This window comes from Osmerus mordax, chromosome 13 (genome assembly GCF_038355195.1).
Source record: "Osmerus mordax isolate fOsmMor3 chromosome 13, fOsmMor3.pri, whole genome shotgun sequence".
Lineage (NCBI taxonomy): Eukaryota > Metazoa > Chordata > Actinopteri > Osmeriformes > Osmeridae > Osmerus > Osmerus mordax.
Genome location: NC_090062.1, coordinates 2,989,519 through 3,014,224, shown reverse-complemented (window position 1 = coordinate 3,014,224; position 24,706 = coordinate 2,989,519). Strand labels below are relative to the sequence as shown.

At 42.9% G+C, this 24,706-nt stretch overlaps 3 protein-coding genes across 5 annotated transcripts in view; 2 read left to right on the top strand and 1 right to left on the bottom strand.

Moving 5' to 3' along the window:
• Positions 1 to 246: 246 nt before the first annotated feature.
• On the top strand, positions 247 to 15,919 carry LOC136955116 (polycystin-1-like protein 2). The gene is made up of 41 exons (XM_067248731.1): positions 247 to 568; positions 662 to 820; positions 912 to 1,100; positions 1,963 to 2,073; positions 2,186 to 2,330; positions 2,441 to 2,670; positions 2,757 to 3,164; positions 3,244 to 3,371; positions 3,570 to 3,717; positions 3,919 to 4,165; positions 4,259 to 4,385; positions 4,543 to 4,684; positions 4,766 to 5,221; positions 5,330 to 5,478; positions 5,599 to 5,778; positions 5,999 to 6,136; positions 6,296 to 6,436; positions 6,528 to 6,652; positions 6,733 to 6,853; positions 6,927 to 7,058; positions 7,462 to 7,687; positions 7,837 to 8,027; positions 8,114 to 8,344; positions 8,477 to 8,578; positions 8,684 to 8,862; positions 9,865 to 10,011; positions 10,109 to 10,308; positions 10,408 to 10,643; positions 10,725 to 10,947; positions 11,130 to 11,605; positions 11,701 to 11,797; positions 12,814 to 12,954; positions 13,242 to 13,427; positions 13,532 to 13,862; positions 13,958 to 14,091; positions 14,181 to 14,308; positions 14,410 to 14,570; positions 14,817 to 15,033; positions 15,131 to 15,232; positions 15,328 to 15,459; positions 15,576 to 15,919. The coding sequence occupies exons 1-41, from the start codon at positions 247 to 249 to the stop codon at positions 15,723 to 15,725; spliced, it is 7,788 nt and encodes a 2,595-aa protein (XP_067104832.1). The 3' UTR covers positions 15,726 to 15,919.
• psmd7 (proteasome 26S subunit, non-ATPase 7) lies at positions 15,920 to 17,958 on the bottom strand. The gene is made up of 7 exons (XM_067248733.1): positions 17,797 to 17,958; positions 17,493 to 17,584; positions 17,282 to 17,374; positions 17,048 to 17,145; positions 16,890 to 16,970; positions 16,647 to 16,738; positions 15,920 to 16,527 (listed from the first exon to the last, which is right to left on the bottom strand). Exons 1-7 carry the CDS (start codon positions 17,868 to 17,870, stop codon positions 16,089 to 16,091), a joined length of 969 nt encoding a protein of 322 aa, XP_067104834.1. The 5' UTR covers positions 17,871 to 17,958; the 3' UTR covers positions 15,920 to 16,088.
• A 1,369-nt stretch (positions 17,959 to 19,327) lies between these two features.
• Positions 19,328 to 24,706, top strand: part of nfat5b (nuclear factor of activated T cells 5b) — a 33,511-nt gene continuing 28,132 nt past the window's right edge. For all 3 annotated transcript variants that reach the window (XM_067248585.1, XM_067248584.1, XM_067248583.1), the window contains exon 1: positions 19,328 to 19,582. In XM_067248585.1, coding sequence (XP_067104686.1) covers positions 19,510 to 19,582 — 73 coding nt within the window. In that variant the 5' untranslated portion in view covers positions 19,328 to 19,509. The remainder of the gene's footprint in view (positions 19,583 to 24,706) is intronic.

Sequence of the window (24,706 nt, the reverse complement as noted above, 5' to 3'; positions counted from 1 at the left end):
GCTTTAAGTAGTATTTCCACAAATCACATACTGAAGTCTTTCACCCAAACAGATCTGTTCAAGCGTACTTTTAGCTCAGAGCGTGTTTAAAAGATAATGCATGATTGGTCGACACAGCGCCAAAGCACTCAACATGCTGACCCATTGTTGGAGACTGAACAGGTCGTTCTGAAAGGCTTGGATGATGTCACTCTCCTTTAAATAGAGTACACCTCCAGGTCGCCCACAGTCCAGGTGAAGGGCAAGATGGAGAGCATGTCTTTCACCCAGCTGCTACTGAGCACTCTCTTCCTTCTCTGTCCATCGGGTGCCGAGGAGGAGAGTGAGGCTTTCGCCTGCCCAGAACACCAGCAGGGCTTTGATAGCTCCTGTTATGAGTTTGGGGGTCTCCGGCGTTCTTTCTTCAGTGCTCAGGGTTGGTGTGAGCGAGGTGGAGGACACTTGGCATTCATCCAGAATGAGGAAACCCAGCAGTTCCTTCAGAAGCACCTGGAGTCTGAGACGGACTGGTGGTTGGGGCTCGCCCCGGCCTCCGCAAACCTCACTCTGGATTCTTCTGCTGCTGAAGGTAAGAGGACACACAATGGTGTATTTGCAGATGAATGACTAGGATCGTGTAGAGGGGAACACTATTCTTTGTGGGGTTATCCACTTTCCTCAGGGCCCCTGTCGTGGCTGGATGGCTCAGATGTCAGCTACTCTAACTGGGTGAGCAGTCCAGCTCCAGGGGCCGGCTGTGCCCACATCCTCAGAAACTCAGGCTTCCAGTGGGAGGCCACAGCCAACTGCAGCCAGGAGTTCACCTTTGTCTGCGAGTTTGGTTGGTATTTTTTGTTGTTTGTTTGTGTGTGGACAGTATGAGACAGAGAGTAACATCATATCGCTGAATCCCATTTATTTTCCTTTAACAGAGTCCGGTCACACTATTGCATGTGCACACCACAACGCCACACTGGAATGCGGTTCTGGTCAAGTGATAGAGGTTGATGACAGCTTCTATGGTCGTAAAACAGCTCATTACTGCCGTTTGAGCCCAAATCCTTCACCCACATCCACACAGGAAGAGTGCAGCTGGATGGATGTTGTAGATTCAGTAACAGGTACTTAATGGTGCATTTTGTATTATGTCTGAAAGAATATATTTGTTTGATTGTGTGTTAAGTTACATCTCAATCACTTCGTTAAAAGTTTGTGTAAATATGATACATTTCATCCACACTTATCTTATCCATGCCTATCTATACCACATTCACATGCTTTCCTTGACCACTATTAGTTTACATGTTCATTACAGCATAAGGAAACTGTGGATGAGATCATTATGGTCTGGAGTCAACACAACAGTGTTTGCCGTAGTTAATCATATAGCTTTCAGATATTTCAGATATCAGTCTCCTGATGCAAACATCAGACCATCTATCACAAAGCTGACTGGTGTACATTTAGTTTTGTAGAACCTGTTGTATTCAGAAACCCTGGAGCAGACGTGTAAATATTGTAAAACAAACACAGCTCCAAGAAAGAGCTCAGAAAGATGTGCCCAACATGAAATTGAATTCCACTTATGCAAGCAATGTTGACAAAGCACCACAAAAGATGTATTTGTGTCAGACAGAAAATCCTGATAACCACAGAGATGATAATAGCAGGTTGAGAGACTGAAATTAAAGCAACTAGATATCCTTTCCTTTCAAATTACTGGCTTTGGTGGAAGTTGATCGAATTCAAACACACTCGCAAATATTGACCAAAGCATTTAGGCTTTTTCTTAAGCTTGTGTTTAATCTACGAATGGCAAACATATAGAGAATTTACAATACTAATGAACATTAGTCTGCCCTGATAAAACAATTTTTCATTATTATTGTTATTCCAAAAGCATAGATAGTTGTGTAAGTCATCTACAATGAATATGACTGTGTAACTCATTTACTCATCGATTATAAAACTGTGTCATTGCAGGAGATTGTCATGGGCTGCAGGTGTGCCAGGCTACTGTAGATGTGACCTCTTTTGGTGAACCCTGTCCTGGACTTGGAAGCTACCTGTCTGTGGAGTACCACTGCAAAGAGGGTCAGACCCCACACCCACACCCGAAGCACACACACACACACACACGCACTAACATTCACACACAAGGGTTTCAAGGCTCAAGATAGACATTAACTTAGTCTCTGGTTGACAGCTCTGCGTTTATCACTGAGAAAGAAGGGGGTGGTCCATGAAAACATCACGGCCACAGTGAAATGGCTCCTCCAACCATTCCAGGGCGACCTCACCTGCACCCTGAGGGCTGGAGATGGACACCTTTTCAGTCCCAACACAAATGAGTTTGTTGGAACATCTCAGTCTAGCTACATTGAAAGCATTATAATTATTTTTACCACCCACAAATAGATGTGAAAAAATAAATGGTACTACTGTATATTTTTCCCATAAGGTTAGAGAGCAGTGTGGTTCATAAATACAGCCATCCAGGAGTCTATTTGGTTTTGGTGGATTGTAGTACCAGTGAATGGCATGTTACGGTTCAGAAAACCATCACCATTCAGGAGCCCGTCGGAGAGTTTGGTGTCATCAAATGCTATAGCCCAAACCACTCAACAGATGGCGCCAACTGCAAAGGTCTCTATGGGAGCCTATTGCTAATCCAGGTAGAAGTGGAAGCTGGTGGGTATTACCTTAACCCACGCAATCCAAAATTGACCAATTTAAGACCAAATCTTGAACGCGTAAGACAACATTTCTGTCAACAGGTACAAATGTGACCTATACAATCCAGAGTGGGGACATGTTGGTGTCTCACTCATCTGTGGTCAGAGGAATCATTCCCCACAACATTACAGTGGGTCCAGAGGTTCAGGAGCAGCTTGGGTCTGGCTGCCACCAGCTAAGCCTGAAGGTGTTCAACGGGGTCACGACCCCTGGAGTGTCCACAGAGCTGCAGGTGTGCCTGCTGGAGCCAGTGGGAGGCTTGCAGGCCTCCTTGCTGCTAGAGGAGGGCCAGTGTCCAGACTCCCACCTCCCCATCAGTGTCTCTCTGGAGCATGGAGCTCCAGCACAGCTCCTGTTCTCTGTGACTGGAGACAACAAGACTTTCTCTGAGACCAGACACATGCACAACAGCAGTCTGCAAGTTTACAACATCACACCAACAGTACAAGGTAATCATACTCATACACAGGCAACACATTCCAGATAGTCTATTTTTTCATGCAGTAAGACTGGATGTTTGGGTTACAGGAGATTTCCAGGTGAAACTCAAAGCCTGGAATGTCTTCTCAGATATGGAGGTGGATGTGGAATTATGGAACATAACCGCTACCTGTGACAACAATTTTGAACCTTCAAATAAAGAGGATGGAATCACAGTATGCTAAATTGAATCACATGTTCTTCTTTTTTCATGAATGTATAACCTTGTCTTTCAAACTTTCAAAATAAGTACAATAATTTATTGCAGAATTTGAACACACTCTCAGGCTACATAGCAATAAAATGAAGTACTGAATTAAAACAAATTGTTGTGACTAATGCATATCCTACATTTCTATTCATGCCTTCTGAAGAAGGAGGACCATATTATAATTCCCAGGACCACCATGTCTATTACTGTCACTCCGTCCACTGTTGTTGACTACAGTAATAGTGTCACACTTGGTTTAACTGGCAACAATGGAATCAATGGAGGAAATAAACTGTATTCGTGGCAATGCCGTAAGAAAATAATATTCATAACACTCTAAAGTAAACAACCTTTCACAAAGGTTCAGGTTTAGCTTAGTCAAACCAAAAATCTAAGAGAATGTCAAATGTCAAAGACAGTCATTTGTTTACAGTATATGAATAGAGATATGTATTCCTTGAACAGAAATGGTATGGTTAACTATGGTCTTTTTTCACGTTTGTTTCCTACAGAAACTTCTTGTAAATGTGATCAACAAGTTGATATGGTGCAGACTTTGGACATTCTGGCAAGCTGTCTTCCAGACCCTTTCTCTTATTATGTTTATACATTTACTGTATGGAACAGTAATGGTAATGGTAATGGTAATGGTAATGGTAATGGTAATGCCAATGGTAATGGAAACGGTAATAACCAGTTGAAGAGTGATTCTAAATGCATCACCGTCACACCACAGGCATACTCAGGAGTCAGAATCATGTAAGTTGGGTAATTGAGTTCTAACCTCAAACTTTCTGAGGCATCCCTGAGGATATGATTGTCACATATACTGTTTGTATTGTCATTTTCCAGTTGTCTCACTAATTGCGACGTAGTGGATGTAAACACAAACGTCTTGGTGAGACTGGAATGTACAAGTTGTCCCACAGTGGTCTGGAGTATCGAGGATTTCAGACCTTATAGTGCCTTAAATCTAGCGGTGGGTCCGAGATACCGTATTTAATTTCTAAATAGAAAAGTAAAACATTATTTAAATTACTGTGTTTTTGACAGTATGTTGCATAAACCTAAATATATTGAGTGGTGTTTTAAGTACCATAAAACCAGCAAAGTAACATGTGTGACTCTTCTTTCAGGGACCCATCAAAGACTGCCATGAACAGGCAGGGACAAAACCCCTGATACTGAACAGTAATGGTGTCAGTCAATACAATTTGATGAGTAATAATCTAAAAAATGCCCAGGCCATATCTGAAAATATCGTAATTGTAGCTTATGGTGGGTATTGTTTTTAATACAGTCAGCTAAAAGTAATTATTGGGTGACTATCCTTGACAGTCATATCTTGTTCCATCTTAGATAAGACAACTCCTGGCTACACCAAGTACACTGTCCAGATACCACGTTCAACAACCACCTCTCCTGTAACCACTCCCTCCCCTGTAACCATCACCAACTCTCCCGTAACCACTCCCTCCCCTGTAACCATCACCAACTCTCCCGTAACCACTCCCTCCCCTGTAACCATCACCACTTCTCCTGTAACCATCACAACCTCTCCCGTAACCACTCCCTCCCCTGTAACCATCACCACTTCTCCTGTAACCATCACAACCTCTCCCGTAACCATCACCATCACCACCTCTCCCGTAACCACTAATTCCCCTGTAACCATCACCACCTCCCCTGTAACTGTTACCAACTCTTTTGGGTGTAGCATTTCCCCTTCAAAGGGCACAGTTCTCAGTGCTTTCAATATCACCTGCACACAAGCCTCTTGCACGGACTGTCAGTACTGTTTCCAGACTGACAGTGGTGAGTATCTCAGTGTGGCAGTATTTCTCATCCAGGGGACTTTCTCACTAAGATAAAAGCAATCAGGCCTTTGATCTAAAGAGCAAAACAATTTCCTCCGTGTCCCAGATATGCACCTCCGCTGTAGTGATGTAAGCAAAGTGAACTCTGTCTACCTCCCCGTTGGCGAAAGCATCAACAACTACAAACTATCGATAGTTGCTACAGTCACAGACAAGATCACAAAGACCAAAACGAACACTATCATCACAACTGAGGTTTGTCATGATCGACTCGTATGTATTCCTTCTTCCTCGGGTCTACTCTCGATGCTCATTCCAGCTTTACCACGTTGCTGTGTGGAGTCATCAGTACTGTTCTGGTTGTCGTGTGAGCAGGTGCATCCGGCCGACTCCAGCTCTACAGTGCAGGAGCTCCAGTCTGCGGTGGTGGACTCTGTCGCCCAGCTGCAGCAGCAGGGGCTGCTCTCTGGAGAGAACCTGGGACAGATGTTCCAGTCTGTGTCTGACATGCTGAACGAGAACAACGACGACGAGCAGAAGGAAGGCAGGGAAAAGGTGAGAGTGTAGGAGAGATGAGATATTGTGTTATGGTGAAACAAGACGCAATGTATGCTGGACAGAAATTATTATAAAATTCGGTTAGTTTGAAGTTGAGGTCACCCAGATGTGGATTTGATCGATCACAATTTCTACTGCTGTCCACATTACACCCATTTCCATGTTTAGTAACGGGTCTTTCACAAAGTCTCTTTAACAAAGACATCTCTCTGCTAAGCTAAGAGAGCAGATGCTGACCATAATTACTGAAGAGGAGAAGGTCGCCCCCTGCAGGACCCCGCTGAGTGTGCAGGTGACAGCCAGAGCAGTCTCAGGACTCACCAAACAGGGCAGTGAGCTCACTACCAAAGCCCAGGTACGCCTGAAAAATATGTCTAATTGCACAAAAACAAAACACACTAGCCACACATACAATGTATACAAACAATCACTTTGTCACTTTGACCTCATGAACCATGGTTCAGTGAAACTGTGTTCTCGCTAGTTCGTGAGTTGTGTTGTGCGTGTGCTTCAGAAACAGGCAAGTTCTCTAGTGGCAGACCTCAGCTCCTCCCTTCTCGCCATGAACATCAGTCAGGAAGATGGAGGGGATGTGTTGAATGCCGCAATTGCAATAGTACAGGTGGCCAGCAACCTTTTAGAGTTCTCTTCAAATGTAAGCAACTATTATTGTATTTTTTTACCTTTATTACTTAAATGGTAGAACTGGCACTGCCCTTCTTAAATACCCAACCTGTCTTTCACAGAGAACCATCTCGGACTATATTGTCAGTAGCTTGGCGTATGTACAGAGCGTATTGTTGATTGGAAAAAAGGTCAACGAGGGGCCGACCATTATACGCACTGCTAAGATCAGTGTGTATGTTAAAAGGTATGAAAAGTGTGTGGATAGGAAGTTTAAAATACAGAACACCCACCTGTAGTAATGCCTTTCATTGTGTCTCTTTCCAGAGCATCTCCAGAAACCCTTCAAATGCAGTCGATCATCGTTCCGAAGAACACCTCCTCCAGCTTCTCCCTCCCTCCCCTCCCTGCTGACGTCCTTCCTCTGGAGGAACCGGTGGATGTGCGGGTAAGATTGTGAGAGAAGTTTGTTCTGTAGTAAATATTATTCTCCATTGGTCTTTTCGATGTCTGTTTTTCAGATGCTGAGTTTGGCAAATAATCCATTCTCTTGGAGTCAAGCAGGAAACATCAGCGGTGTTGTCGGCTCAATGTCTATCAGCAAAGAAAATGGCTCAGTCATTCCCATAGAGAACTTGGCTGAGGAGATAGAGGTCAGAGCAATACGACATGTCATCATGACTGAATCGACGAACACATTGTTTGGAATGTACAACATTTACTTTATTGTATACATACTGGAAATCATGGACCAGTAGACGCAGTGTCATGTTTGAGATGATATTGGATTCAAATGGAAAAGTATAAATCCTGCAAGGCATCAACAGTTTGGAATAGTCTTATAATAAAGATTCCGATACAGAAGAATGTCTTTATCAATTGATAGATGCACATAAATGTGATGGTAGATTGTAGAACTGCCTGATAGTATGAACATTTCAACAACCTCTCTTTTCATAGAAAACTATTTATGAAACTATGGAAACCTCACCTAAAGCATCATACAAATGTGTACGAAGCTCACTTGTTTGTCAAATACTTCCCTTTCAATCACAGATATTATTGCCCAGGCTGGATGGAGAACAGGTGAACAGTACAATCTTGAACCTGAGTAACTACAGCACTCTGAAGATCAACGTTCCTTCACCTGATGTGACGCTGGTGCTGAGGATGGAGCCATCAGAGGACTTGACCTTTAAACTGTTCCTGGGTGATAAGAACTACCCCACCACAGCGGATTATGTAGCTAAGACTCAGATGCCACATCAGGGTAGCAAACGAGGTACAGTATGTGTAAAATCTTCTTAATAGTTTGTTACTAGGGTATTCTACATTGTTGGTACAGGATAGAATCTTTTGTCTCCCTCATATACTCCTCTGGAAACAATGGGGACATTTACGGTTTTTATCTGGTTCTCATGTTTCTCTTAGAGGAGAGGTACATATGGGTGCTGGCTCCCAGTGATAGAGGAGGACATGTTGGGGAGCACTACCTTGTGGTGCAACCCATTGTGGAGGCAGGGGTTAAATCAGTAAATGCCAGTGTGTCTGTCACCTCCATTGCTGCCCAGTGCAAGTATTGGAATGAGTCTCAATCAGCTTGGAGTGAGGCCGGCTGCAGGGTAAGTACATCACATCTAATGAGCAACTCGCAAAGTAAGCAATATTGGTCTTATTCTGATGGCCGATCCGGCTCTGGTCTTTCCAGGTTGGCCCTCTCACCACCCCGTTTGTCACTCAGTGCCTATGTAACCACCTGACCTTCTTTGGAAGCTCTTTCTTCGTCATGCCCAACGTTGTGGATGTGTCTCGCACCGCAGAGCTCTTCTCTACCTTCACTGAAAACCCAGTGGTTGTGTGCTTTGTGGGCGCCATCTTTGTAGCTTATCTCCTGGTGGTCGTGTGGGCACGCAGGAAAGACATCAAGGATACTGCCAAGGTCTCTCTCAAAAAGCCACTTAGGCCATTTTGTAAAAAAAAAAAAACATAAATCAGAAACACCATTGTTGATGTGGCAATGTTACTTTTTCAGTGTTTGTATGTGTGTAAGATACCCTCAAATTGTGTCCAGGTAAAGGTAACAGTACTGGAGGACAACGACCCTTTGGCTGAGTATGGCTACATGCTGAACATCAGCACAGGACATCGACGTGGTGCCTCCAGCTCAGCTCAGGTCAGACAGCTTCAGAGTCCAGCCCCCACAACAACAACAACAACGACAACACAGGGTGCCACAACAGCTTCAGCTACCTCTAGGTAACCTATTTCCCATTTCCAGGTAACCGTGACTCTGCTGGGCACAGAGGGGGAGAGTGAGCCCCACCACCTCACTGACCCTGACAAACCTGTGTTTGAGAGGGGTGCAGTAGACACCTTCCTGCTGACCACCCCCTTCTCCCTGGGGGAGCTGCAGAGCATCAGGGTGTGGCACGACAACTCTGGAGAACACCCGAGCTGGTAGGGAATGGGCAGGAAACTCACATGTTGTTGAATGAAGAGAGGAACCAATACATTCACACATACTCTTATGGTGTATTACAATATAACAACAATAATAATAACAACTATAATAATAACTAGAGAGGGTACCATTTCTGGGGAAATTGTGGGGTGTGCTTGCATCGGTTGCAGCTGGGTATGTTTCCAGGCTGTGAATATCAACACCCTGTATTTTTGTATGCCCTTCGACTGGTTAGTTCCTGCAATTACCACACAGCAGAAGTCTAGTAGTTAGCTAGCGCTACAATTTACCGGGGATAGGTCTGAATCTAGAAGCAAAACGGAGTTGCCAGCTGTAGCAGGTAGCAAAGCTAGTGCTAAATAACTATTTAGCTGGTCGGCTCCATGACGCCGGGTAAGTAGGGCTCGTGAGACTGCTCACCAAAAGAACGAAGGGGAACCAACTTGTCTACCTACATGTTCGTATGTACCTAGCGAAAAGTAACCTCAACTTTCCTAGACTTTTAGCTACGGTACTAATGCTGAGGTCTCACTGATATCACTGTCTGTCTTACTAGAACTGCGTCGTTGCTAACGTGTGCTGACATTCTGATGTGTGCTGACATTGTGACTTTAGGCTAACACTGAGGTCCCTTGGTGCACAGAAGGCACTTTTTGCTACAAAACTTTATTCAAGCCTAAACCGTGCAACGGAATGTAAATCCCAATAGAGGCAATGCAATCCCTACCAAGACGAACCTTTTCACACCGGTGTTGTCTATGTAGTCCAAATATTGACGGATCCTTAGGGGTGGGAAAATAATAATTTTAAGGAGAGGGTAGGGTGTACTTGCTTGCGTCGGTTGCAGATGGGTCCGTTTATTAGCTGTAATTTTTACAACTAATATATCTGTATATTTTATATAAAAATTAAGCTTGTGAAAGCTCGTCGGGGGGGGGGGAGGCGGGGTATATGCAGATATTTTCCGGATGCTGAGATGAAATCATGTTTTCCTGCAGGTACGTAAACAAAGTAATGGTGCAAGATTTACAAACTGGGCAGAAGTGGCACTTCCTCTGTAACTCCTGGCTTGCCATCGATATGGGAGACTGCCTTCTAGATAGATCCTTCCCTGTTGCCACTGAAATGGATCTAAAGAGATTTAGGTGAGATGAAAAGGACCATCCTGTAATTGATCTAAGAACCCTCCTCCATGATGTATTTAAGTACAGTTAATTTCGATTGTATACTGCATCTTTTCAGTAACCTGTTCTTCATGAAGACAGCCAAAGACTTCCGTGATGGTCACATCTGGTTCTCTGTGATCAGCCGTCCTCCAAACAGCACCTTCACATGTGTGCAGCGAGTATCATGCTGTTTTTCTCTGCTGCTCTGCACCATGTTGACCAATATCATGTTCTATGGCATCCCGACTGACCCCTCTGAACAAACAATGGACCTGGGTAAGATATTATCCACGGAATTGGTGCTCCACAACGTGTCTGGACTTAAAAGTGATTAACGCTCTCTGTTAATTTATCCCTATATCTGTAACTCTGAAGGTCACATTGAGTTCACCTGGCAACAAGTGATGATTGGAGTTCAAAGTTCTATCATCATGTTCCCCATCAATCTGCTGATTGTGAGTATCTTCAGAAACACCCGCCCCCGAGAGAAGAAGCCTGGTCAACCCAAAACAGAGGCCTCCAAGCAGGGGAAGACTGGCCGTGTGTCTCCATCACAGCCTCCTTCTCCACAGATGGAACACAAGGACATCACACCAGACACTGTCATCAAGGTAGAGTTATCTGGATCATTCCTTCACCCTTCTGTCAGTCTGAAGGTTTTATTCAGGTAGCACGTTTGTTCATTTTCTTAGGACATCAAGAGGATAGCCCAGTCTCTCTCCAAGGCCATGAAGAGCCCCATGCCTCGTCTGGAGTTGGAGCTGGGGTCTGGACGACAGGCTGACATCAACACTCTGCTCTCTCTGGTGGAGGACATTATCAGACAGCAGAACCGTGCAGGTGGAGAGTTTTACACTGATGTCTGCAAGAGAGAAGGATCTCTCCTTCTGTCTTTAGGTTCAGTTGAACTACAAGGTAACAGCTTTTTTGGTCAACATTTCGGTAGATTATACTTGACCAGAGTATTTAATTGGAATGCCTTTTCCCTGCTGGTGATTGGAGACACCTGAACTTCACTCATGAATATTAAATGATTGAATCTGCGTTTAGTGTATGTGGTCTGTGTTTAAGGCTAAGGATGTTCTTTGTGATATCAGACAGCAGCTTGTGTGGAAGCCCTGAGAAAACTGTGGACAGGAGCCAAAAACGGAGCAGCAACAGTCAGTATCTGTACAGGCAGCTCCGCCATGTTGAGAAGGAGTTGAGTCTACTGGGACCCTCTCGCTTCCCTAACCCACACAGCTATCAGCGGGCTGTGCAGCAGGTCCAGGGCATGAAGGGATTGCTGGAGTCCCAGCTCTCTTCCTCCAGCCTTGGAGGGGACCAACCAGCTTGCAGCATCAGCCCAGCAGAGAGCCTCGACGAGGACACCAGCAAGAGGAAGTGCTGTTCAGGAGGGCTGCCGTGGTGGTTTGTGTTTGTGGGCTGGATACTGGTGGTAGCCACTAGCGGTGTGTCAGGATTCTTCACTATGATATATGGGCTGCATTATGGGAAGGAGCGCTCAGTCAGCTGGCTCATCTCTATGGTTGTGTCTTTCTTTGAGAGCCTCTTGATCACACAACCTCTTAAGGTCAGTCACATCACGTTAGGTCACGATGATAAATTACATTATATCTACCTACATTTATATGACGGGGTTGTTTCATGTGCATTTCTTCAAAACAGGTGCTGGGATTTGCTGTCTTCTTTGCTCTTGTGCTTAAGAAAGTTGATCAGGAAGAATATGGTGATCCTAAGGTCGATGGAATTCTCAGAAACCCAGGTACTTAATCTTCAGGTTTAACCATGCCCTCCTGTGGTAGTTGAGTTAACAATGTAGCGCTCCTAGCCCCCTTAAGTATAACTGACCTAAGCCCTTTGGGGCGGAGCACCAGGTTCCTTCACTTGGTGTCTCCCGACGATGAGTAAATCACTAAGTAAATCACTACTCCTATATACCCCCCTGTTAATTTTCCCCAGAAATACAGAGTTAGAAACCCATTACAAAAACAAAGGATTAACTTAGAAAAATGTTGACTTATAAAGACATACCTAACTTAATGTGCAAATTACCCAACAAAAAACACTTCTTTCTGTGTAGAATATAACTTCATCAAATACCTCACAGTACGTAAACAGGTCTTGAAACTGTATGGATAACCCTTACCAGACAGTAACAGTTTGAATATCAACACCCTGTATTTTTGTACGCCCTTCGACTGGTTAGCTCCTGCGATTCCCACACAGCAGAAGTCTAGTATAGCTCTACAATTTACCAGGACTAGGTCTGAATCTAGGAGCAAAACGGAGCACAGCTGCCAGCTGTAGGTATACGCAGGTAGCAACACTAGTGCTAAATAAATAACTATTTAGCTGGTCGGCTCCATGACGCCGGGTAATACTAGAACGGCGTATCTATGCGTTGTTGCTAACGTGTGCTGACGTTGTGACGTTAGGCTAGCACTGAGGTCCCTTAGTGCACACAAGGCACTTTTTGTCACAAAAATGTTGTAAGCTCCTAAACAGTGCAAAGGAACGTAAATAAAAAAGAATCAACGCAATCAGGACCAAGACGAACATTTTGACACCGACGTTGTCTATGTATTCCAAATATTGACGAATCCTTAGGGGTGGGAAAATAATAAATGTATATGAGAGAGAACAATGGTAACCAGGGTTACAAAAAATTGTAACCCAGCTAACTAAAGAGACTACATTTTTAAGAGGGCTACAACAATATAGTACAGTATCTGACAACTACTACAAAGAGGTCCAAAACATGGCCTTTTCTACCCCCAGATGAAGCTGGTGCGATGCGGGCAGCCAGGAGGGACAGCACATGCAGCTTCTACCAACCCCCTCCTCCAAGTGACATTGAGAAAATGAGGAACAACTTGATGAAAGAACAGAAGGTCTTTGCTCTCATCAGGGAGATTCTAAGTGAGTGGGACCTCTTATTGTAGATGTTGTGAGTCAGGTGGCTGAGCGGTGAGGGAATCGGGCTAGTAATCCGAAAGTTGCCAGTTCGATTCCCGGTCATGCCAACTGACGTTGTGTCCTTGGGCAAGGCACTTCACCCTACTTGCCTCGGGGGGAATGTCCCTGTACTTACTGTAAGTCGCTCTGGATAAGAGCGTATGCTAAATGACTAAATGTAAATGTTGATGTTTCATCAATCTGTGTGGATAAAAAACCCTTGAAGATTAACTCTGTGTTTCTTTTTCAAGCCTACATGGGGTTTATGTGGATGTTACTCCTGGTGGCTTATGGCCAGAGGGATCCCAATGCTTACTTCTTGACTCGACACATCCAGCAGAGCTTCACCCAAGGAATTTCTGACAACATGAGTCCTGGTGATGTGTTCACCTGGGCAAACACCTCTCTACTAAACAACCTGTTTGGAGAATATCCAGGTAACATTTTCTGTTATAAAGTAAAATATTCAACTGAAAAGCTATAGCAAATGCCATATGGGAACAGAGCAGTGTCCTGAGCATAATGTCCTTGCCTGGAATAGGTTTCATCACAGATGGGAACTCCAAGCTGGTGGGTAATGCCCGCCTTCGCCAGGTGAGGGTACAGAAGAACTCGTGCCGTGTTCCCCGCTCCATGCGCCAGTCTGTGCCTGACTGTCATGCTCCCTACTCATGGGAGGTGGAGGACATGGGCTCATATGGGCCCGGCTGGAACCGCTCTGTGGGGGACAACTCCTCAGTGAGCCTTCACAGCCCATGGAAGTACCAGAGCCAGGCCCGACTGAGGTCATATCCTGTCTGGGGTAGTTTGGTTCTCTACAGAGGAGGCGGCTTTGTGGAGGAACTGGGCCCAGACTCATACAATGCCAGCAGGTACAGAGTTTTTTGTACTAAAGTACTACTCCCTGTTAAGTGTAAAGACAACCATGAAGTGTGGTTTCATCCTTGCTATATCCTTGTTTCTACAGAACCATTCAGTTCTTGTTTGACAGCACCTGGATTGACATGTACACCCGGGCAGTCTTCATAGAATTCACTGTGTATAATGCTAATGTCAACCTCTTCTGCATTGCCACTCTCATGCTGGAGACCACTGCCGTAGGTGAGTGACTGTGTCTGAGAGAAGCACATGACCTTGTCATGTGGTTTTCACATTAACAAAGGTGGTTTACTGTACATGTCATCTTTCAGGGGCGTTCCAGTTCCGCAGTGAGCTGCAGAGTGTTCGTCTTTACCAATCGACTGGTGGTCTTCACATCTTTGTTATGGCCTCTGAGGTCGTCTACTTTCTCTTCATCCTGTATTATATGTTTGTTCAGGTGAGTGACTGAAGCACAAGCTAATGTCAAACATATACTTTTGGTAATATTTTTGTACTGCTGTGGTACAGTAGTGGAACACTTATCTGGCCTCCTCACAGGGCAAGCTGATGAAGCAGCACAAGTGGGGTTACTTCAGGAGCAAGTTTAACCTGGTGGAGCTGGCTATCATCGTCCTGAGCTGGAGCGCTCTGTCTGTCTTTATCAAGAGGACTCTTCTAGGAAACAGGGACATGGCCTACTACCACGACCACAAAGACGAGTTAGTTCATAACTATCATAACTCATAACTATGATCCCATGGTTAGGCATATATTTTCGTTAGGCATGATACTGGCAAGAGGAGTTAAACTCCTAATGAGGTAATTTGAAGAAGTCTCAGTCATCACTGGAAGAAGCTCTGGATGTTACTGTTAAATAGTAGACTTTCTATTATCTGAATGTTTAATGTGACACCTGTGAGACCTGATTGAATTATAAGTACAAACTCCCTCTTCTCACTTTGCAGGTTTGCCAGTTTCCATGCCACAGCGACTGCTGATGCTGTGTTGGGCTATGTGATAGCCTTCCTGGTGCTGCTGGCGACAGTCAAGCTCTGGCATCTGATGAGACTCAACTCCAAGCTGCACATGATCACAGTCACACTGCAGAGGGCCTGGACTGACATCTCAGGCTTCCTGGTGGTCATCACCATCATGACTCTTGCCTACTCTATCGTTGTATGGGTGACCTTGGTTGTGTACATGAGGTTGTACAACTTGTACATAAGGATATCGTATAACCAATTCTTATTTCAACTGATTGAATGATTTTTCTCTCCAGTTTAATTTGCTGTGTGGCTGGAGGCTGTCATCATATAAGACCCTCATGGAAGCTGCTCATAACATGGTCAGCTTGCAGCTGGGCATCTTCAACTATGATGAGGTTGGTTAAGCATAAGATTGATAACAGCTACTACTGAGGTGTTAGTGATGAAATGTTCTTCTGTTGGTGGTCTGAATAGTTTTTTTGTAATCCAGGTTCTGGATTATAATCCAGTTTTGGGTGGGTTCCTCATTGGCTCCTGCATCGTGTTCATGACCTTTGTGGTGCTGAACCTTTTCATCTCAGTCATCCTGGTGGCTTTCAGTGAAGAGCAGAAACATCACAAGGTAGTAGCTATCTTATCTTAGTGTATCAAGTGGCCCTTTCAAAACCCTACCACCAATTTAAAGTATAACAGTTTAAAAAGTGAATTGTCTTCAGAGTTGTCTTGTGTGTTTCCCAGCCCTCTGAAGAGGAGGAGATCGTGGACCTGATGCTGATGAAGCTCTGTGGTTTGTTAGGGATCAGGTGCAAGCAGGGCCAGAAAAACCTTGGAGAGAAGTATACCACTGCCCCTGCCATCAACAAAGAACCCTCCACTATCTCTTTATAGACAGAATATAAACATATTTAATACATTTATCAAAATGTAAGTATGCATATATAGAATGAATTGATGTTTAAAAATATACTTTTTGTGTTTGCATAATGTTCCACCCATGTTTTTTGGGGAGACTATTGGGTGTTAATGTATAAATCGAGCTCAGGCTTCATTGTATTTTGAAAAGATTCACCACCAAACCAAAATATATCCCATTCCGTCTTTAATTCTAAATAAAATATGAGGGTTCTTCTTTTCCCCCCCAAAAAGATAAATACAGTGTCCTGTATACAAAAACAAAAGGGGTAAACAAATACAAACGTAATCTCCACCATAAACAACATAGTTAGATCAGTCCAAACTGGCAGGGCATGCTCATTTCTTCTCCTTTTTGTCATCTTTCTTGGCATCGCCCTTCTCCTTCTCTTTTTCCTTGTCCTCTTTCTTTTCCTTCTTGCTGTCATCTTTCTCCTGACCCTCCTTCCTTTCAGCATCTCTGTTGGCAATCTTGTTGTTAATGAGGTTGTGGAGGGCAACAACAGAGCGGATGAGGGAGGCCAGGTAGACCACCAGCATCTGGTCGTTAGTCTTAAGGTAGAAGGCCTTAATGAACTCCTGCAGATTGACATCTGGTAGCAAGTTGAAGACATCCTGCAGATGGTAGATGATCTGGTGGTTGATGGGTAGCTTGCCCGTGGTCACTTTCTCAAGATAACTTTTGATATCCAGTAACTTGCAGTTAAGTCCCTTTAAGCCGTGGACCTGGTTGGTGATGCGCTGAGACAGGGTGCCAACAGTGGTGTCCTTGATGTCCCTGTGCACAGAGAAGAAAAATTAAATCAAAATAATTTACACATTGATTTTGCATTCATTATATTCAGCAAAGTGTCTGAGTGGACCATAATTTCAACACTGGTTGTGGAGGTGTGTTACCTAAGTAAATGCTCGACACCCACTTCCTCAGCCTCCTCAGCACCAATTTCACTGGTCACGTGTTCAAATGTCTTTGATGTCGGGGTGCCATCCTGAGAACACGTACAGTAGTTAGGAAGCAGATATAGCAATTTTTTTATGTAATCTTAAAGTACAGTTCCAGTGTTTGGTCAACCTAACCATAGGAATACATTAAAAGGGCATGCATTCTACTGCCAGTCCTCGTGATGATTAAAACCATACATCATGCACTTCCTCCACAGATATGTAGGCCTCCGTTGGTAGACCCAAGTCTTTGGGTTTTACATCGATTATGACAAGGACCTGGAAACAACAAAAGCAAAAATGAACACGCAATATGTCATAATCTTGACATGGATGATAAAAAATGCACTACTTACAGAGTTTGTACAGTATTGCTTTATTAGTTCATTGATGGCGATGTCATTCTTATGTAGTTTTGGGCCAGTGTGATACCATCCAACTATTCTTTCCCTTGCTAAAATAGGAATAAGAAGCACACAATTTAAATAGCTATTTAAATGTTCTGATTCTAATCAAGAAACAAGAAGATCATACCAATTTCAATTGAAACTATTTTAATTATAAGTGTAATATTTTTGAATAGCCCTTACCATTAACTTTCTTAAACATCCCGTACATGTTTTCCAAGTAGTCGTGATCCAGGAACCAAACAGAATCGTCCTTGTCATCTTCGTCAAATGGTACTGCAAGGTGGGCAATAGTAAGACGTTTTTAAAAAGGTCTCTGTTGATAACCTAAATACAGGAGACACACGAGGTAGGATATGGAAACTAACACATCTGAGAGCTGTTAATTGCATACCTGCAAAGCTGTTTGACACATCAAGAACCTTCTTATGCCATGAGCCAAGGAGCACACCCACAACCCTCTTCTGACTTCCAATTTTACCGATTCTGGTCAAAAAAGAAAAAAGAAAATATAAAAATGTGAGTCATGATAGCTAATAATTAGATGCTGGCAAGACTAGTCGAGCTAAAGGCTATCACATAAACCAATTGCTGTGTAATGTTAGTTTTCGTAGTGTGCTACAGTGCAGTGTTGCTAGCCGCCGTCAGACAATGAGTCCACACATTTCGTGTTGAAAGGCGCATTCAGCATATCTCACCTGTTAAAGTGGTCTACCACACTCAAAAGAACTAAAGGATGGACAACAACGTTTTCTACAGCCAAATCCGGCATGTTGATCGTAAAATTATAAAAATGTTGAGAAAAACTGATTTTCTAAGAGCAATGCAACTTCACTAGCTAGCCACTGTTAGTGTTTCTGTCGCAGAATCTGCGTCATTACCACGTGACTAATGATTGCGTTCACTGGGATTACAGTGCGCTGCAGTTTTGCAGTTTAAAGAAACCAATTCAAAACATCCGAATTTATCATTGACATTAAACAAAATAAGTGCTTGTAATTTGAACAAAATGGTCACCTTAATACAAGCATTGTTCAGTTGTAAGTGTTTATTATCATCAACATTAAAACTATGTGTTTCAACTTCTATTTAGCCTATGTCCAACGCTAGAGGGCTGTAAAATCCACAGACTATGAAAATGGTTATTCTTAGTCTAAATCTTTTTAAAACGTGTCTTAAAATGTTCTACTTGTGAATAAGATTGAATGGATCTACTTCTATTTCTGAATCTGTTTTTTTACTTTTACATAATTGTCGGCTACCCTACGCTCCCAGCAATCCTTTACTAAAGTTTTCCTTGCATAGTTAAAACATTTAACATGTCACGTCAGAGTTCATATTAATCTGTCCTTTGCAAATCCTAATACTCTCTTGGGAATGGTAAACGAATGCAGATGTCTAATAAAGTCATTCTGAAGACCGATAGACAAATAATAAGTCTTCTGTGAGTTGAGGTGTGACAAAAAATGGGATGAAAGGTAAAGGCAGGAGGGAGTGTTATCAAGTAGTAATCAAAGAGTACCAATAAAGACATAAAATTCCAAGGACATGCAGGGTTATAGTTTAAAGCATATTTTCAATTTGCATGTGTTTTTAAAAATTGTTATGCGCTTGATCTTGGAACAGCTGAAAATAATTTATTGTTCATAATTAGTTTAGTCTATTAACATTAAATCTAATTTGATTTGGACTGTGGTTAGTGACAGGTAGGCCTGTTTCAGGAGACATTAGGTGGGTGAAAGGGTAAGGGATGTCCAGATATTCAGAAAATAAGGCAAGATCAATGAGAGAGGGTTCGGGTGATATTACACTGCGACAAGACAATTACAAGTACTTCGACATATTATATCCACATATTACCCGTTAAACCTACTACAGGATATGCTCTCACAACTAAGCGTATGTCCCACTCAGACATTTTCTCAGGTAGGATGTACCTGGGAAAAGGTATCCCATCAGTTGACCTAAGTGGTTATTGATATCAATAGTGAAAAGGTTATGCTTGGTTTGTCTTGTGTAAACAAGTTTCCTTTGCAAATGTTCTGTTCACTTTTACAGTATGAGCCTGTTTTAAATTTTTGAGGCTCTCAATCACGTGACAATCTGATTCCCCCCCCCCCAGTTGTGTGTTCGCCGTTCATGTGTGCGTCACTGGAGGAGGCGTGGTGCTGAAGAAAAAAAAGGACAAAACACTTGTCACCAGGCATAACGGTGCTGAGTAGATAGGAGTGTGTACATGCTAGTTAAGTTAACAAACCATTTGTAACATACGAATGTATACTGTCGTTTTTAATTTATTGCCAACACTTTCCCATCACAGTAAGTCTGTGACAAACAGGTATCTACTGCTAGTCTCTTAGCGACGTTTCATATCCGAGGGTGTCCGATTTCCCCTCTTCAGAGGCATTGCGATGCCCTCTGATTTCATATCCATTTTCAGCGCGGACCTCGACCTGAATTCCCCCAAATCCTTATATTCCAAAGGTAATACTTCATTTTCATGCTAAGCTGTGACTGTCCTTATGTCTTTATTGTGCTTTTACTTGTTTTCACAAGGATATAAGTAGGTGTTTGTGTTGGTGGGAAGCTAGCTGCACTGTAAACTGAGGACACGTGAGAGTTTCGTTAATACAGTCGTGGTGTTTTCAGTCAACCTTCGAAGTCACTCTGAAATGTGTAGTGAAGCTGTGACTGAGTCACATGGGTCGCGCCAGCCAGGCTAGTTTTTTAGCCTCTGTTGCTACGTAGTTACAGATGCCATATGGCTTAGAGAGGTATGTATTTCACAATCGATTCGTAGGCAATGGACAAATAATAGCAATACCTCATTGCTTGTCAAAACTGTATAGGTGAGGTGCATGGGCAACATTTTAAATATGGCAATTATTTAATAAAGGTAATTTTTATTATTTATATGTATTTATTGTTATACTGTTTACAAGTTAGTATTGTAATACAGAAAGTAGATGGTGCGAATGTGAGACAGAAAGTTTGCCTTTGGTGTTCCCAAGGCATGAATTGGAGTTGTTTACATACAGCCTGGCATGAATGTCCACATTATCTGTGTAAACAAACATTTGTAAAGATACAAAGTTTTACTTAGTCTAGTTATTTGCTATCTAAATTCATTCAATTTGCCATTTAATCTCCTCATAGAAGCCAGAAACCAAAGGGTCCCATTTTATTGGCCAATGTTTTAAGGTGAAATGGTATATTTTCAAGTGAAATTATCACTTTATTTAGCCTATAGCCTACTGTACCTGCAACACAAATACTGGAGTATAACATCTAGGCCTGAAGAAATGAACTTCCCCAGGAAAAGTTGACTTGAGTTGATGACGGGAACCCTGAGCTCTCTCAAATCTGCTTTAAGAAGGGAATGTTTATGGAAGATGCCATTTTTATTAAAACATACCCCATATCTCAAACTATGTATTCAATATCCTGTGTGCAATATCCAGGCAGCTCTTATAATCAGTACTACTTGGGGGGTGTTATCCACATCAAGTTACAATCAAGTCACATCTAGGCTGGGTAATAATCATCAGTGTATTGTAGGGGAAATGTAACTCTGTCCAATACTTTGCTACAATTCTAATCAGTGCCTCATTTAAGGAATCCATATATTTGCTTGTCATTCAGCTATTTTAATTTCTAGCCTCTTCAAGGGTCTCCTCAATATCAAACAACAGCTTTTGTATAGTTTCGACTCCCAACATGCTGAAGTTGTGAGGTAAGTTGGTGTCTCTTAATCCTCTCATTGTCTACCTGACTGATTGCAGTTTCTATGCTAACAGAGACAGGCTGCACAGAATAGCCTTATATAGCTGAATAAACACTGTTAGAAAATCTTCATGCAGAAGGCACTTTTCTCTGGTTAGTAGTGTAGTGCAGAGCTGCCATAATGGAACCTCGGATTGGGCCGAGGGTTTCCTATTATCAGGAGAGCTCACGAAGACCATTCCAAGTGTAGCCTAATGTTAGCAGATAGGCTATGTTATATTAGGGAAAGATAGGTAGACATCGTTAGAGAGGGCAATGTTGATAGATGGTTTGACAAATGGAATGAATGACTGGGGGAAAGGTCCGAATTTCAGTACGCTCTAGGCTGCTTACGTAATTTTAATCCAAAAGAGTTTGTGTGAGCTCCACTTGAGTTTGGAAATGCTCTAGGTTCAGGTTGTTGGATTTTGATTTGAGACTTGGGCAGTCATTCAATTGGTTTCAATGCTTTGCTTGAACTGTTCTCTGCAGTTTTAAATGTGTGTATGTCACCCCCTGCACGTCCTCCGTGTTCCCACCTGGTTTAGAGAGGTCCTATGTGGGCCTCTTGGAGTACCTAATGAGCCCCTTGCAGAACTGCCATGAAAACCCAGTGATGGAGCCAATCATATGGCTGCTCACATCCTTAACCATAATGATAACATTCCCCTGAGATAATAACGCTCTTTAAAGAGATATTACATGCACAGGAAGCTGTAACAGGCCTATCAATAAGTTCAGTGGAAATGTAGAGAGGGCCTTCCTTACGTTGCCCAGCTTCATTTGGCTACACTTGAGGGTTCAGAATGGGATCCAGTGCTGTCCTGTACCAGATATGACCTTTGGTGCAGTGTGTAATTTATAGAATGATTTAGGTCCCTTTTGTTGTCACATGGCTTGGTCAACCTTGGATAGACTCGACCACAGATCTTAACCATGTCTATGGATCTATCTAACCTCGCCAACCTGACCCATGTCCGCTCACAGAGTCAATCATTAACCAACATAGGGGGAGCGGACTGCTTTCTGTGTGTAAACCTGGGTTTGCACTCTATTAATATTGACTCTGTTATGTTAAACAAACCGGACGGTGTGTGCTTAAAAATATCTAATTGCTTTGGATGCTCATAGATCTCGGATGATGTAAGATGAAAGGCTGAAAACAAAACAAATAAACACAGATGAATTGATCGGGATCAGAATGATTTGGGAAAGGTCTTTGTCGAAGCTCGTCTTAGTCCGTTTGTGCGTCATCTGCTTTTATTACGTTGGTGATAATGTCCTACCTGTTGTAACAGAGTTCCTGTACTCACTGTACTTTTATTATTCTAGGACTGTATGCACTTCTACCTCCCAATGTGCAGGCTCCCACAGAGAAAGTAGGAAGGATTACTGGCCTCCTCTTTTTAACTTTAGGATTAGGCTGGTTTTAGAGAGAGGCCAGAATCTAAAACAAACCAGCACTCATTTTTTGTGCTTCCACACACAGTTGACCATTATAATAATCAAAGCTACATGCTGCCCACTTTCACAGACTTCTACTGACGCCTGGTTGTGGTGACGGTGTGCAGAGTGCACGTCTGTGGGAAACCTGTCTCCCCATTCATCATTTTGGTCTTCCGAGACTAGAAAGTGTTTTTGGTGCTGGCATGACCGTGTTGACGTGTCAGTGTAGCCAGATATGTGGTTATAATAAGCCCTGGAAGCCAGGCAGGTTATAATAGAGAAGTTGTCACAGAGTTGGGATCATATGATATAGGTGTGTTACACTGTCAAAATATTATAACAAGTCCGAAAGAGATTCTATTGAAAGAGGTACAGGAATCCACACACGGGTGGATGACAGACTGGCGTAGGTTTATTCAGGGCTAATGTAGATCCTCAATCCACCTGCTTTGGTTTGCTTCTGTTTAATTTATAGCTTAATCTTTGTGACTGTAGACACTGTTAGAAGGGCCTGCTATATTGGCCCCACCTAACATCCCATTGCTTCTCCATGGAAAACAGACACCTTGCTGCTTCTGGTTTGAATTAATGTTACATGTATCCACTTTCTGTGCTAGATTACCTCAGACTTGATTCAACCACTCTTACCACCATGTCCAGTGTCCACCAATTCGATGTTGGTTCGACTTTGTCTTAGCCAACTTAGTTTCCCCCCTCTGTGTTTATATTTAATATGACTGGGCTGAAGTAGCCGCAGGCAAGTTCTTCAACATCTCTCCTACTCTGCTTTGGTATAACATACAGTTTTGTTAATGACCAGAGCTCATGCCCAGGAATGCAGAATCGGATTCCTTTGTATCCCATATCAGGTGTTTAAATATTGTGGCAGGTATGCTACCCTGGTAGAACTGCCACTCCAGACAAAAGCAGCCAGCCAGTTAGCCTAGTCCATGTTTTACTCCTCCATGTTTGTGAAGCCACCACATGTTTCAGTGTGTGGGTGGGTCGAGCGGGCTGCATGTAGGCCTCAAATGTGTGGATCCACTTGCAAGTGAGAATTCAGCGCATTCCTGATGAATGTTCCTGATGAAGCGGTGTGTGTTGGTGTTGACGTAATCGCGTGTAGCCTTCAGAATAAAGGCTTCTCAAGAAGAAGGTTAAAACCCACGAGGGACTGGACTTTTGATGCCACCCAGTGTTCAACAATATTTCTTTATATCAAGTAGCCTACAAGACACTTCCATCATGCTTTGTCTAACTGGTTTTAAATGCATCTTCAGTCAATTATAGTTTGACTTATCTGTCTGTAGTTGTCTTGTGGTCATGTACAATGTTGTCTTACATTTAGTCATTTTGCAGACGCTCTTATCCAGAGCGACTTACAGTAAGCACAGGGACATTCCCCTCCCCGAGGCAAGTAGGGTGAAGTGCCTTGCCCAAGGACACAACGTCATTTTTCGCACTGCCGGAAATTAAACCGGCAACCTTCTGAGTAATATCCCGATTCCCTAACCGCTCAGCCATCTGACTCCATGAGATGTCTTGTCGTTAATGACTCTAATGACTTCTTGCTCAAAACACACTGCTTTTTGCACTGCATTACAACATGGTATCTTGTACATTTGTATTTTTTGTAATATTTGTATTTTTGTATTTTTATATTGTAATTTACGGCAACTTATATTTTATTTTATTGAATATTTAATTATATTTTAATCCCACTTAGTACTGCTAGTTTATGTACCCTTAGTATAGTTAGTCCACATATTTACATTTTAGGTATATGTTTATTGTATGCACCTTCCTGCCAAAGCAAATTCCTTGTCTGTGCAAACTTTCATGGCGAATATATCCCATTCTGATTCTGATTCTGGTTATGTAAATGGTTTGGCACAAGGAGAGAGCCAAACGGGTTCTTCAGCACCTTTTCTCCTGTGATCTGATCATGCGATAGTGTTAATGACTGGAGCCCCGTTGTCAACCCTCTTGAGTTATGACATGAGCAGACAAATGCAAAAAGTGTGCAGACTTGTTTTGAGCTATGACACTGGATCTGCCTAGCCTTGGACCGCCATTCCAGGCTCGTCAATTCACAGTACTTTAAAACAGGTTTTAGGTTAAGCTCGGTTACCTAACTGATGTATCTTTAAATCTTTTTTACTATGCAACCAAGGCAGGAAGGCCTCTGAAAGTCGTATCAGCTTGCCTTCACAACTTCCTTGTAAAAGTCTCAGGGGGTAATGGTTAACACTAACCAAACTGCAGTTAAAACACTAATCAGCCCCAGGTCCGAATGCTACGTCCTTGTGTGTTTACTGCATACTCGTGACTTTGTTTAGTCTCTACCTGTTCTCTCCATGAGTAGTTTAACCTTCAGAACCCCTAGCAACATATCCTGAT

Bases quoted from the DNA above. Each gene is read 5' to 3' on its own strand.
- LOC136955116 (XM_067248731.1), top strand. From the start codon at position 247: ATGGAGAGCATGTCTTTCACCCAGCTGCTACTGAGCACTCTCTTCCTT. The intron at 4,386-4,542 runs GTGGGTCCGAGA...CTCTTCTTTCAG, and splicing joins ATAGTGCCTTAAATCTAGCG to GGACCCATCAAAGACTGCCA. The intron at 8,028-8,113 runs GTAAGTACATCA...TGGTCTTTCCAG, and splicing joins GGAGTGAGGCCGGCTGCAGG to GTTGGCCCTCTCACCACCCC.
- psmd7 (XM_067248733.1), bottom strand. From the start codon at position 17,870: ATGCCGGATTTGGCTGTAGAAAACGTTGTTGTCCATCCTTTAGTTCTT. The intron at 16,971-17,047 runs GTAAGTAGTGCA...TGTTGTTTCCAG, and splicing joins AGCAATACTGTACAAACTCT to GTCCTTGTCATAATCGATGT. The intron at 16,528-16,646 runs GTAACACACCTC...CTCTGTGCACAG, and splicing joins GGTGTCGAGCATTTACTTAG to GGACATCAAGGACACCACTG.